The sequence below is a fragment of the Cydia strobilella genome, chromosome 19 (genome assembly GCF_947568885.1).
Source record: "Cydia strobilella chromosome 19, ilCydStro3.1, whole genome shotgun sequence".
Taxonomy (NCBI): Eukaryota; Metazoa; Arthropoda; class Insecta; order Lepidoptera; family Tortricidae; genus Cydia; species Cydia strobilella.
This window is the reverse complement of record NC_086059.1, coordinates 14,276,719-14,288,843: the sequence shown is the minus strand read 5'-3', so window position 1 is coordinate 14,288,843 and position 12,125 is coordinate 14,276,719. Positions and strand designations below refer to the sequence as shown.

General features: G+C 37.6%; 1 protein-coding gene across 2 annotated transcripts in view; it reads right to left on the bottom strand.

Moving 5' to 3' along the window:
• LOC134750250 (nose resistant to fluoxetine protein 6-like) overlaps positions 1–12,125 on the bottom strand; it is a 38,315-nt gene that overhangs the window by 20,121 nt on the left and 6,069 nt on the right. The window contains exon 2 of one of the 2 annotated variants that reach the window (XM_063685400.1): positions 145–281. In XM_063685400.1, coding sequence (XP_063541470.1) covers positions 145–281 — 137 coding nt within the window. The other variant, XM_063685402.1, reaches the window with a different exon arrangement.

Below are 12,125 nucleotides of genomic sequence, written 5' to 3'. Positions count from 1 at the left end.
AACCCTCACCTGCATCAGCCGGAACACCCTAGAATCCCCGTCGGGCGACAGCTCGAAGCTGCCGAGGCAGTACACGCCGCGCGTCGCCAGGCAGCCATCGTACTGCAGGTGGAACAGTTGCAGCATGAAGTCCTCAACCCTCACCTGCATCAGCCGGAATACCCTAGATTCCCCGTCGGGCGACAGCTCGAAGCTGCCGAGGCAGTACACGCCGCGCGTTGCCAAGCAGCTCTCGTACTCGTCCAAGTGGAATAACTGAGGCATGGAGTAGTACTCCTCAGCTGAAAATTAATATTTATATAAATTAAAAGCTTAACATATAGATTTTTTTGTTTTAATTCAGTTTTTATTTATTTCAAAATGGCGGAGCCATGGGGGTTTGCAAGGACTGTAGCTCACAGAAACACTAGTTTTATTTATTCGACACTCAAGCCGTGGAAAATTAAGAGATAGTCAAGTATTTTAACTATAAAACTCCCGTGAGACTCAAACATATTAAATTATTTTAAACCGGGTCACTCACGTATTATTAAGTCGAATAGCTCGACATGTTTCGGTCTAATTTACGAGGAACATGTCGAGCTATTCGACTTAATACATGAGTGACCCGGTTTAAAATAATTTAATAGTTAAATATGTTTAAATTAAAGTATTAGCATGGATGCTCTCAATCATATCATGGTTACTGACAAGGAAGTATTAAAACAGTTGACTTGACCGCATGACCCACACAATGTTGTCATAAATTAAAATAAATGCACAGTTAAATAAATCCAGTGCATAAAATTGGTGAAATACAGTAATTAAAGTAAAGTAATTAAGTCGCTCTTGGGCAGTCCTTGTCTAGACAGACAGGGCTCTAGGTCATTCTATTTGCATTTATTCAGTAAACATTTCAATTCAGTAGATTAATTGAAAGCGAAATTTGTATATACTATATATTACGCTGTAAATACAAAATGGGTACATACTAAAGTTGCGGAAAGTTTCCAGAATTATGGAAAATTCTCGGAAATTTTGATTGCAAATACTAACATCCGCAAAAACTAGTACATCAGTATTTGGTATAAAATTTCTGTACGGCTACCACCATTTTTACATTGACATATTCGCTAGCCTGTGCGTAACTTACTTTCTATGCATATCGTTCGTACTCGCATATTTTTTTTTTGTTATGAAATAGGAGGCAAACGAGCAGACGGATCACCTGATGGAAAGCGATTACCGCCGCCCATGGACACCCGCAACACCAGAGGGGTTGTAAGTGCGTTGCCGGCCTTTAAGATGGGAATACGCTCTTTTCTTGAAGGTTTGAAGGTCATATCGGTCCGGAAATACCGCAGGCGACAGTTCATTCCACAGTTTAGCTGTGCGAGGCAGGAAGTTTCTAGAGAAACGCACAGTTGAGGACTGCCAACCATCTAAGTGGTGAGGATGGTAATGTTGTCGCGTAGGGCGATGGCGAAAAGAAGCTGCAGGGATTAATCCGAACAATTCCTCGGAGCACTCCCCGTTATACACGCGATAGAATATGCAGAGCGAGGCCACATCTCTACGCATATTAGTGCTAACGTGATAGAAAGTAAGTTACGCAGACGTCAGCGAATATAATATGTGACGTTTTCAACCAAAAGGTACCACATTGTCGCTTGTTGATAAGGTTGATTTCTAATTGAAGCTATATGGAAATAGCGCCTTACTGACAAGCGACAATAAGTACCCTTTTGGTTGAAAATGGCACATATGTCAGCGAATATGACAATGCTGAGGCATTCGTAGTATAAGGTTACCTACTGGTTGTGACTAATACGTTCATTCATTCATTTATTCCTTTATAAAACATAGTTTTACAAGTCAAATACAGTATTTCATATTTACAACTATTTACATCTAAATTACATAGCAAAACACATCTGTATGAATATAATATTAGGTATAAGCCCTAAGCCTTATTTCTTGCATTTTTCCTCAACTTTTAGGAACAGAAATAAGAACCTAATTCATAGTATTAAAGGTCATAGGAAGGCCAATTCTAATTTCACAACTGGTTATGGTTCTGAACTGGTTTTGATACGACCTTTACGTCCAAAGATAGATATAACTCCGTAATAGATGGATACAGTCTAAGGAAAAAACGTGCCTCGAAAATCAAGAAAATTTGATTCTCGTTCAGAGGGCGCTACTAGTTTTGGCCTACTGTCGTATAGATGGCGTTGACTGTTTCGTTTGTTATTTAACAATTTTAACGCATGTCAGTGAAAGAACATGGGTCAAAATCATAAAAATAATTAATGCAAATAAAAAAAATCATTTATCCATATTTAAATACATTTTATCGTATTTTTATAAATCTTCATTTTTAGTTTTAAAGTGTGTCGACAGATGGCAGTGAATTTACTGGGGTTACAAAATTTACTATGACAGTATAAGTTACTCTATGGTTTATCTTAACGATCAGCGATCAGCGAATGCGAACCTTCAAGGACGTATAAAAATATGTAACATCAAAACCGTGACTAGTTGTTAAATCTAAATCGGGCTGCGCGGGCGCCGGTGAACTTGGCATTTCATCGTTACGTCACAATCGCGATTGATACATTGGCTGTCGAAATATTTGTCTAAGTTACGGAGCTCCGGTTTCGGTTCCGATAAGTCGGAACTTCCGATTGGTATTCCACATCCGCTTCGGTTCCGATTCCGTTATATCGGATCGGAATCGGAAGTTATATCGGATGTCAAAGCTTAGCTCGCCATCAATAACAAACAAGTTTATACCTCTCATTCTCATCGCCCCAAATTTTTATTTTTAATAGACCTACTCTTAACATCTTATCCACATCTCACTCAGGCTCCGATTCTGATTTCGGTTCCGATTCCGTTTCTGGTTCCGATAAACTAAATTTAAAACATCTGGTTCCGCTTTCGGTTCCGATAATACATCCGTAACATCCCTGCTGTAATGTATACATAATTAAATGTCCACAAGCGGTACGTCTGCTATCCGCGCCGTCTATGCTCGTACTGCCGAGTGCCGAGAGCGGGCGTACCGCCGTGCACATTTATTTATGTAAACATTACAGCTGCATTTATACACGCAACGCAGTCTTGAAACTCTTCAAGCTTCAAGTGGTACAAGTGTTAAAATCTCGTGTTTGATGTTGTGATTAAAGCTCTACACTTATCACTACACGGACCGGACACCGCAGTGTAGTGTTGACAAAGAGTGCAATTTTACTATTAAAATTCTACGCCGCCGCCGTAAGCAGCAGAGCTAAGTTGCGTGTTAGGTATAGTCACCTGCAATAAAATATGTTATACAACGAAGGCCGCAAAAATATGTGATCTTATATATTTGTAGAGCCATAAGCAGGTGACTGCATTTGATATTTTTACATTAATTATGCTCAGAATAATTATTAGCTCTTTCGATTAAGTATAATAGTAGAAAAAAAGTGTGCAATCCAATTCCGTTACCAAAACGTAATTCACGTAGGTATATGTAGGTATGTGTGTAGGTGTATGTAGGTGTAGGTATTCATTCTGGGATATTAATTACCTACAGCTGAATAAAGCTCTTTCAATAAAAAACAAACACTAAGGAATTGAGTTTCTATTTCTATAGGAACGAAAAATGTATGGAATTTTTGGGACACTTTATTTTCTATAAGGATAGAAAGAGTCCGTGATTATGAGCAGGAATAATATAACCATTCGCAAACAAAAAAAAAACCGGCCAAGTGCGAGTCGGACTCACGCACGAAGGGTTCCGTACCATTACGCAAAAAACGGCAAAAAATCACGTTTGTTGTATGGGAGCCCCCCTTAAATATTCATTTTATTCTGTTTTTAGTATTTGTTGTTATAGCGGCAACAGAAATACACCATCTGTGAAAATTTCAACTGTCTAGCTATCACGGTTCATGAGATACAGCCTGGTGACAGACGGACAGACAGACGGACAGCGGAGTCTTAGTAATAGGGTCCCGTTTTTACCCTTTGGGTACGGATCCCTAAAAAAGTGTAAGGTTGACATTTCACTGGCTTGTCTAAATTTACATGTATGTACAATTAAATAAAAATTACAGTTTCCAGTTTCGGTAAACAAGCATATTGCCCGGATTTGAACTTAAAATCATAACCTCTGATTGCTCAACAGCAAATACTTACACAAGGAACTCCGTAAGGAAACTGCGAGCACTAGAAAGTGCGTATCGACAGTTGACCATACGTAGTCCTTATCACCAACGAATAAGATCTATCACAGATCATGTTGTTGAGTATTTAGCTTGCTTATGTCACCGACTGGTTTTCTTAGCTCACCTAGGCTTGGGTTTTAGGGCTTGTTGTGCAATTAAGGTTTATATCGTTACCTAATGGAAGAAAACTAGGTCCGCCCGCGACTTTCCTTGTGTAGAAGTCGGTAACACTAGCAAGCAGACATTGCAGTATTTGCAGTAAGTGGCCATTATATTATAATCCTTGTTCCAATTGGTATAAGGTGTGCAATATTAAGCGATTTGATTGTTGGTCGTTGGTTGGCCGTCGGTTGTCGAACCGGTGCAGCTTGCATAAGCGGCCCGGTCGTCAACGCTGGGTGATTCTCAATCGCTCGCTGATAGCCACAGGGCTATAACCGCGAAAATCGAATTTCGCAAATTGCGGCCATTTTTCTCTGTCACTCAAATTACACCTTCATTGGAGTAAAAGAGAAAGATCCCCGCAATTTGCGAATTTCGGTTTCGCGGTAGCCTCTCAGAGCGCCTACCGTGAACACCGAAGTTTGCAAATTGCGGCATCTTTCTTTGTCACTCTAATTACACCATAATTTGGAGTAAAAGAGCCATACCCCGGTTTGAAAGGTGCAATTTGGCACGTTTAACGTTTGACGTTGAAAGTGCGAGGACAAATAAAGCATACGCGCTGCATACGACTAGGTAATAATAGTCGATATCGATAAAATTATGACGTAAAACAGTCATAAAATAATAAAATTACCTCCAATCATAAAATAATAAAATAACCTATGTAATTTTCAAATATTTTAATCGCTTTAACCGATTACACGCATAATGACATATTTCCGCAAACTGACACATACGCAAAATGCCACTTAGGTGAAATGCCACATACGCGATATGTCACATAGGCGAAATTCACGATACGCGATATGCCACATAGGCGAAATTCTTCATACGCGATATGCCATATGTGCGGAATGCCACAGGGAATATGTCCAAACTACATTACTGCGTCATCTACGTACGTGTCCATGTTAAAAAAAATTAAAATAAAATTAACTGAATTATTATTCAATGCAATTTTAAGTAATTATTGTCAGAATCATGGAGACTATATAAAGGAGCCAAATCTCTATGTATGAAAAGTGTCCATCAAAAAACAGTAATTAGGCGGCGCCACCATACACCGAAATACTACCAAAAATAACCTACGTAATTTGGTCGGGTTATTTGTTGCCTTATATGGTTCATGTTATACTTATGTCCCAGAGCCTAACTAGCGCCACCGGAGAGATTAGGCACTATTATTTAAAGCTGAAAGCGGTCACTTTTGCAACAATTCTGCCATAAGAGATTGGCATCCTTTCTATACCATCCATAGACTAGTCAATGTCACATGTCAGATACAGATGCAATAAGAAAAAATCAGACGTTTTCATTTCAAATCAAATATACAGTAAAGGAAGTAAAGGAACTAACATTATTTTGTTTACTTCATAAATGAGTCACACTTTATGTTTACTCATAAAATGTGACGTTTTCAAGTAATAGGTACCACTTTGTCGCTTACCATAAGGTCGACATTTTTGTTTGTATCTACGAATAACCTGTAAAGGGGCCCACTGACTATCAGTTCGCCGGACGATATCGGCCTGTCAGTTAGAACAAAAATTTGACAGTTCCAAACAACTGACAGGCCTATATCGTCCGGCGGACTGATAGTCAGTGGGCCCCTTTAGAACGTTCGAATGGCAAGCGACCTTTTGCTTGAAAACGACACAAATGAAAATATGTGCCATTTTTAACTAAAAGGGTACTTATTGACGCTTGTCAGTAAAGGCGCTATTTCCATATAGCTTCAATTAGAAATCAACCTTATCGACAAGCGACAATGTGGTACCTTTTGATTGAAAACGTCAGCATATCAACAACGATTGTGACCTACATTTGAACATAGACCGTTACATTACCCTATAAATTGTGTATGTTGGATGCCATGTAACTCAGTGGCACTATTTGCGGCGTAGACTCTGACCACGCTAACTTTGCACAAAGTTGACAGTAACAACACATACATATGAGTATAAGCAAAGATAGATATAACTCCGTAATAGATGGATGCAGTCTAAGGAAATCACGTGCCACGAAAATCAAGAAAATTTGATTCTCGTTCAGAGGGCGCTACTAGCTTTGGCCTACTGTCGTATAGATGGCGTTGACGATTTCGTTAGTTATTTAACAATTTTAACGCATATCAGTGAAAGAACATGGGTCAAAATCATAAAAATAATTAATGCAAATAAAAATAAATCATTTATCCATATTTAAATACATTTTATCGTATTTTTATAAATCTTCATTTTAAGTTTTAAAGTGGGTCGACAGATGGCAGTGAATTTACTGGGATTACAAAAACTAGTATTACAGTACCGCTCTAGTATAAGTTACTCTATGGTATAAGCTATAAGCTCTATAAGCTCCATACTTGACGTAGCACTTGGCATGAAAATGTAGCGTCGTTCGACTCTAAGCATATATTTTACAAATCAAATTCCACTATGTGGTGAAATGTTCATACTTTCATACGAATCGCCCGCTCGTAAGCAGTGGAGCAATGTACATTTCTACTGAATTATTATTTATTAGATTAGATAATTACGCTAATTAATTACTTGCATCTGTCTGGTATTCGGTACAGTACAGTCAGAATCAAAATTCAAATTTTTGATCTGTCAGGCCGATATCGTCCGGCGGACTGATAATGATGGGCCCCTTTAGAACGCGCGTTTATGTCGTTTATTCCTGCGGATAATATCCATCACGCATTACGTATAGGAACTTATAAATATGTAAGTACCTATAACTTAATCGAATTTAAACTATCGTGAGACATTAACTTAACTAACTTAGAGCGCTTAGGGCTTAACATGTTGCGCGAGTGACTAAAAATACGTGAGTGAAACAGCTAAGTTTTAGTACCTACATAGAGTAACTTATACTAGAGCGGTACTGTCATACTAGTTTTTGTAACCCCAGTAAATTCACTGCCATCTGTCGACCCACTTTAAAACTAAAAATGAAGATTTATAAAAATACGATAAAATGTATTTAAATATGGATAAATGATTTTTTTTATTTGCATTAATTATTTTTATGATTTTGACCCATGTTCTTTCACTGATATGCGTTAAAATTGTTAAATAACTAAAGAAATCGTCAACGCCATCTATACGACAGTAGGCCAAAGCTAGTAGCGCCCTCTGAACGAGAATCAAATTTTCTTGATTTTCGTGGCACGTGATTTCCTTAGACTGCATCCATCTATTACGGAGTTATATCTATCTTTGGTACCTATAACTTCTCGCGTCGAATGATGGTATTATCGATAATTTTTTATGTAGTAGCTGTCTGTCACATACCTATTAATTTATTTACAAATGTAACATTTAAGTGATAAAAGCAGGCTAAAAACATATTAATTTCTTTAAAAAAAATTTTAAGGCCAACCAAAACAGACTTGATGGATGGAACATCACGGGGTCATTCGATGCGAGAGGTATAGTTAACGCTATCTCTACTGTCAGCCATTATTTCTTTTGTGTGAGCGCGTGGCCTTATTGTGCCTGAGGCTCACACAATGGCCACGCGCTCAGGCACAAAGACCACGTGTTCACACAAAAGAAATAATGGCTTTTGTTTAACAAAATGCCATTGTTAGTACAGGTAAGAGATCGAGTTCAGTAGAGATAGCGTTAACTATAACAATAAGGTTTTCAAATAATTAAAGATGGTAAGATCAATTTTTTTTAACTGAAAGTAGGTCTCTAAAACAGTGCAGTAGCGTTTAGTGCTGGCTGTACACCCCGAAATTCACTAAAATGCTGTAAATGGTGTTAAAAGTATGAAATACCGATTTTCATGCTTTTAACACCATTTGCAGCGTTTTTAGGCATATCTCCAGCACTAGTTGAAAAACTGACAAATTTAGCTTGAAAAAATAATTTATGAATTAATTTTATAATAAAAATCTAAATCAAATAAACAGGTAAGGTATATACCCTTCGTGAGATAATAGCAAAACCTTTATTTCTAAGAACGTTAATCGTCTTCGCGCGTTATCAATGATGTACGAGCATCGCATCGCAGAACGTGCTATATTCAATTGTTTTGATTAGATTACTTTCGCTCTGCTTGCTCGCTTAATTGCTTATCGCAACGCCCCTTAGCATAGTTAATGTTAAAATAGCTGCAATAGTTAGTATGTTAGTAATACGTACGTTTGGAACTCGAAATGGGGTAATATCAGGGCCCTATTTGACTAAATAGAGTGACCAGGTCATATTGTACCCATGTAAGTATGTGGCTACTTTGTGTGGTGCTCAAGGATCAATAGGGAATATTACGCGAAAATCTGCGTTGGTAGCGCCACTACCACAACCCAGGTAGCAAAATGACGTAAAATGACGTCAGTGACGTCATAATGACGTAATAATGCCGTCATTATGACGACGTTGACGTCATTTTACGTCATTTTGCTACCTGGGAATCAGAAGGTCTATCGCGAAACGTGAAAATCGAAACTTCGTTATCTAACATCTCTGTATATTCAAGCGATAAAGAGGTAGATAGCGAAATTTCGGATTCGCGTTTCCCGGTAGGTCCTCTGTAAACAAACTGCCTTGATGCATCAATGTCATATTTTATTATCACTGAAAACTTGTCAAAAACCTGTTAAAGGTACAGTAAGTATAAGTTACTCTAAGGTTTACTAAAAAGGCTAGTGCTGCACTCTGGTGGCAGAACATTTCATTAATATCGCTTATTAAGAGGCAGTTTTAAAAGACAGAAATATAAATACATGTCATATTCATAAGATAGGTCGATAATGTGTCTTCATCTAATCCCTCTAATATTTTAATTTCTAAACTATGTAACCCGCTTCACGCTTAAGCCGCTGAACCGATTTAGGTTTCTGAAATTTTGTATGGAGGGATATAAAATGGAAAAGTATGAGGCCCGGGAAAGGTCTTAGGGTAGTTTTCATCAATCATCATCAGCTAGTTTCTAATAAAGAGAGAAGGACAACCAGTTTCCGGTAAACATCGTGAACATATATTGAACACATTGGCATCCGATTTCAGCTCCATTCCATCGTGTAGGTATTTCCTCCTCCTTGCATCGGTTTCCTCATCACTGAGGGTCGTGTGGTCACTCCTAGAGAACAGTAGCTTCTCTTGGACAATTTGCCGCCACCTCTTTCTGTCTGTCGCCGAGTGTAGGGCACCGTGGAGCGTTACATCAAGAGCTGAGCGGATTTGGTCTGTCCACCGCATTGGGCTCCCGCGTCTCGGCCTATCGCCTTCGATTTTACCAGTGATTACCAGCTTTTCCAGATTATCACTGTATTTCCTGGCAATGTGGCCAAAATACACAAGCACTTTGCGTAAGCAGACAGTGGAAAGCTTGGTTGTGATGTTCAGTTCATCAAGGATCGATGCATATTATTGCGGCGTGCTGTCCAGTGTATGTTCAGCTAGTTAGTAGTTCATGTAGGTATTTATATATAAGGTAATTACTTGGTCTAGCGTCTAGTACGTTCACAAACCGCAAATGGCTACGCGAGTACGCAACCCTCGTATTATGAATTACAAAATTACAACAACAACGGTCCAATCCATTCACACGATTGCGTATGCGCAGATAATGTCAATGACGTTTATTGACGTCTGCGCTGTCATCAAAATTAAGTAAAGTAGTAGGCCAAAATCAAGCAGCTACGTTTTTTGGTTCGGACCCATGCACTGAATTTTTCCTTTAATATAAAAAATACTATTAGCATAGAGTAACTTATACTAGAGCGGTACTGTCATAGTAAATTTTGTAACCCCAGTAAATTCACTGCCATCTGTCGACACACTTTAAAACTAAAAATAAATATTTATAAAAATACGATAAAATGTATTTATGGTTTAAAGATATTTATTCTCATAAAAGACATACAAGTCACTTACACGAGAACAGAGTTATAAGTAAAAGTTATCCTATTTACGGTAGCATTAAAGTCGAGCTCGAGAGGTACACGCTCACACATTTTTTTTTTTTTTTAAGGTGGGTAGTGGTTTAAAATGTATTGCGATAATTTAGTTTTAAACGCATTGAATGAGCCTGTCCCTCTCAGATCAGACGGTAATTTATTATAAAGCTGTGCACCTTCATATGTAAACATTTTTTTCCCTAATTGTGTTCTTATCTTCGGTAGCACAATGAAACTTGCACGACGAGTAGTGCGTTTGGATATTTGCTTCTTCGTTATAAAGGCTAAGTTAGTATGGAGTGCGCTGTTTAATATTTTCCTAACAAGAATGCTGGTACTATACATATACAATTGTTTAATGTTCATTAGGCCAGTTTCTGCATATATACGCGTGGTAGGTGTTAGACGGTGATAGTGAAAAAGAATTTTGATTATTTTATTTTGGAGTATTTGTAGGGGAGTTAGTTTGGTTTTGGCTGCGCTGCCCCACAGCTCAATCAAGTAGAGTAGGTGCGGTTTAATTAGACAATTATATATGGTATAACGTAGCTTATGCGGAATACAGCCTGATATGCGTCGTAAAGAACCAGTGATTGACGATAATTTTGACCTTATATGTTCAATTTGAGTATTCCACGTAAGATAGCTATCCATTCGGAGACCGAGGTATTTCTCATGTTTTTTATTTGTTATAGCTACATTATTTATCGTCAGTGGGCTGTGGGGTGGGATAGTTTTATTTTTTGCTTTGAAGATTACGTAACTAGTTTTGGATATGTTAATTGTGAGGAGATTGTATCGAAACCAGGAGTGTAATTTATTTAAATCGGTTTGAGCGTTTTCTATTAAATATTCTATCGAGGAGCCGAAGTAGAACAGACATGTGTCGTCTGCATATAATGATACATGACCTTTTAGGCCTATTTCGTGTACATTATTTATGTAGATTAAAAACAGTAGAGGCCCTAAAATGGAGCCTTGAGGAATTCCGCAAGTTATCGGCAATTTAGCACTTTGGGTTTTGTCTATTTTGACTACTTGATGTCTGTTTTCAAGGTAGGATTGAATCATCTTTAGTGCGTTACCATCTATACCGATTTGTTTTAATTTTTGAAGTAGCAAATTATGACATACCGTATCGAACGCCTTTTTTAGATCAATAAAGACGCCGAGGACTATGTTTTTTTTATCTATATTTGATTTAATTTTAGTTACAAGGTCGATTGTTGCAGTTAATGTATTACTTTTAGGCCTGAAGCCATATTGACGTTCAAAGATAAAGTTGATAGAGTTAAGATATTCGCTCAAACGAGTATATATGACCTTTTCCAAGATTTTAGATAGTGTAGGCAAAACAGAAATCGGCCTGTAATTACCCGGGTCAGTTTTTGGGCCAGATTTATGAATAGGAGTAACTTTGGCGATCTTTAAGGACTCAGGGAATTCCCCTTTATACAGTAATTTATTGATTGAGTTTGTGAGAGTATCTGCGATTAGATTTTTTATGCATTTGATAGATTTGGTATTTATTCCGTCGACACCAGCACTGGAGTTAGAATCTATATCGTTAATAATTTTAATAATTTCATCGGTATTGCATGGTTTAAAATTTATCAACTTAGTATTAGTATGAGATTTAGGTAGGGCTTGTTTAGAATCATCATGGTATAATTTTGGTATTTCATCTGCTAAAAGAGAACCTATAGTCGAAAAATATACATTAAATTCTTCACATATTTGTTTGGCATCTATTATTTCTTTAGATTGTATTATAATTTTCGGTGGTGCACAGCTTTCTCGTATTTTATTACATGCTAATGTATTCACTAAACTCCACATTTTTTTAGGTTTCT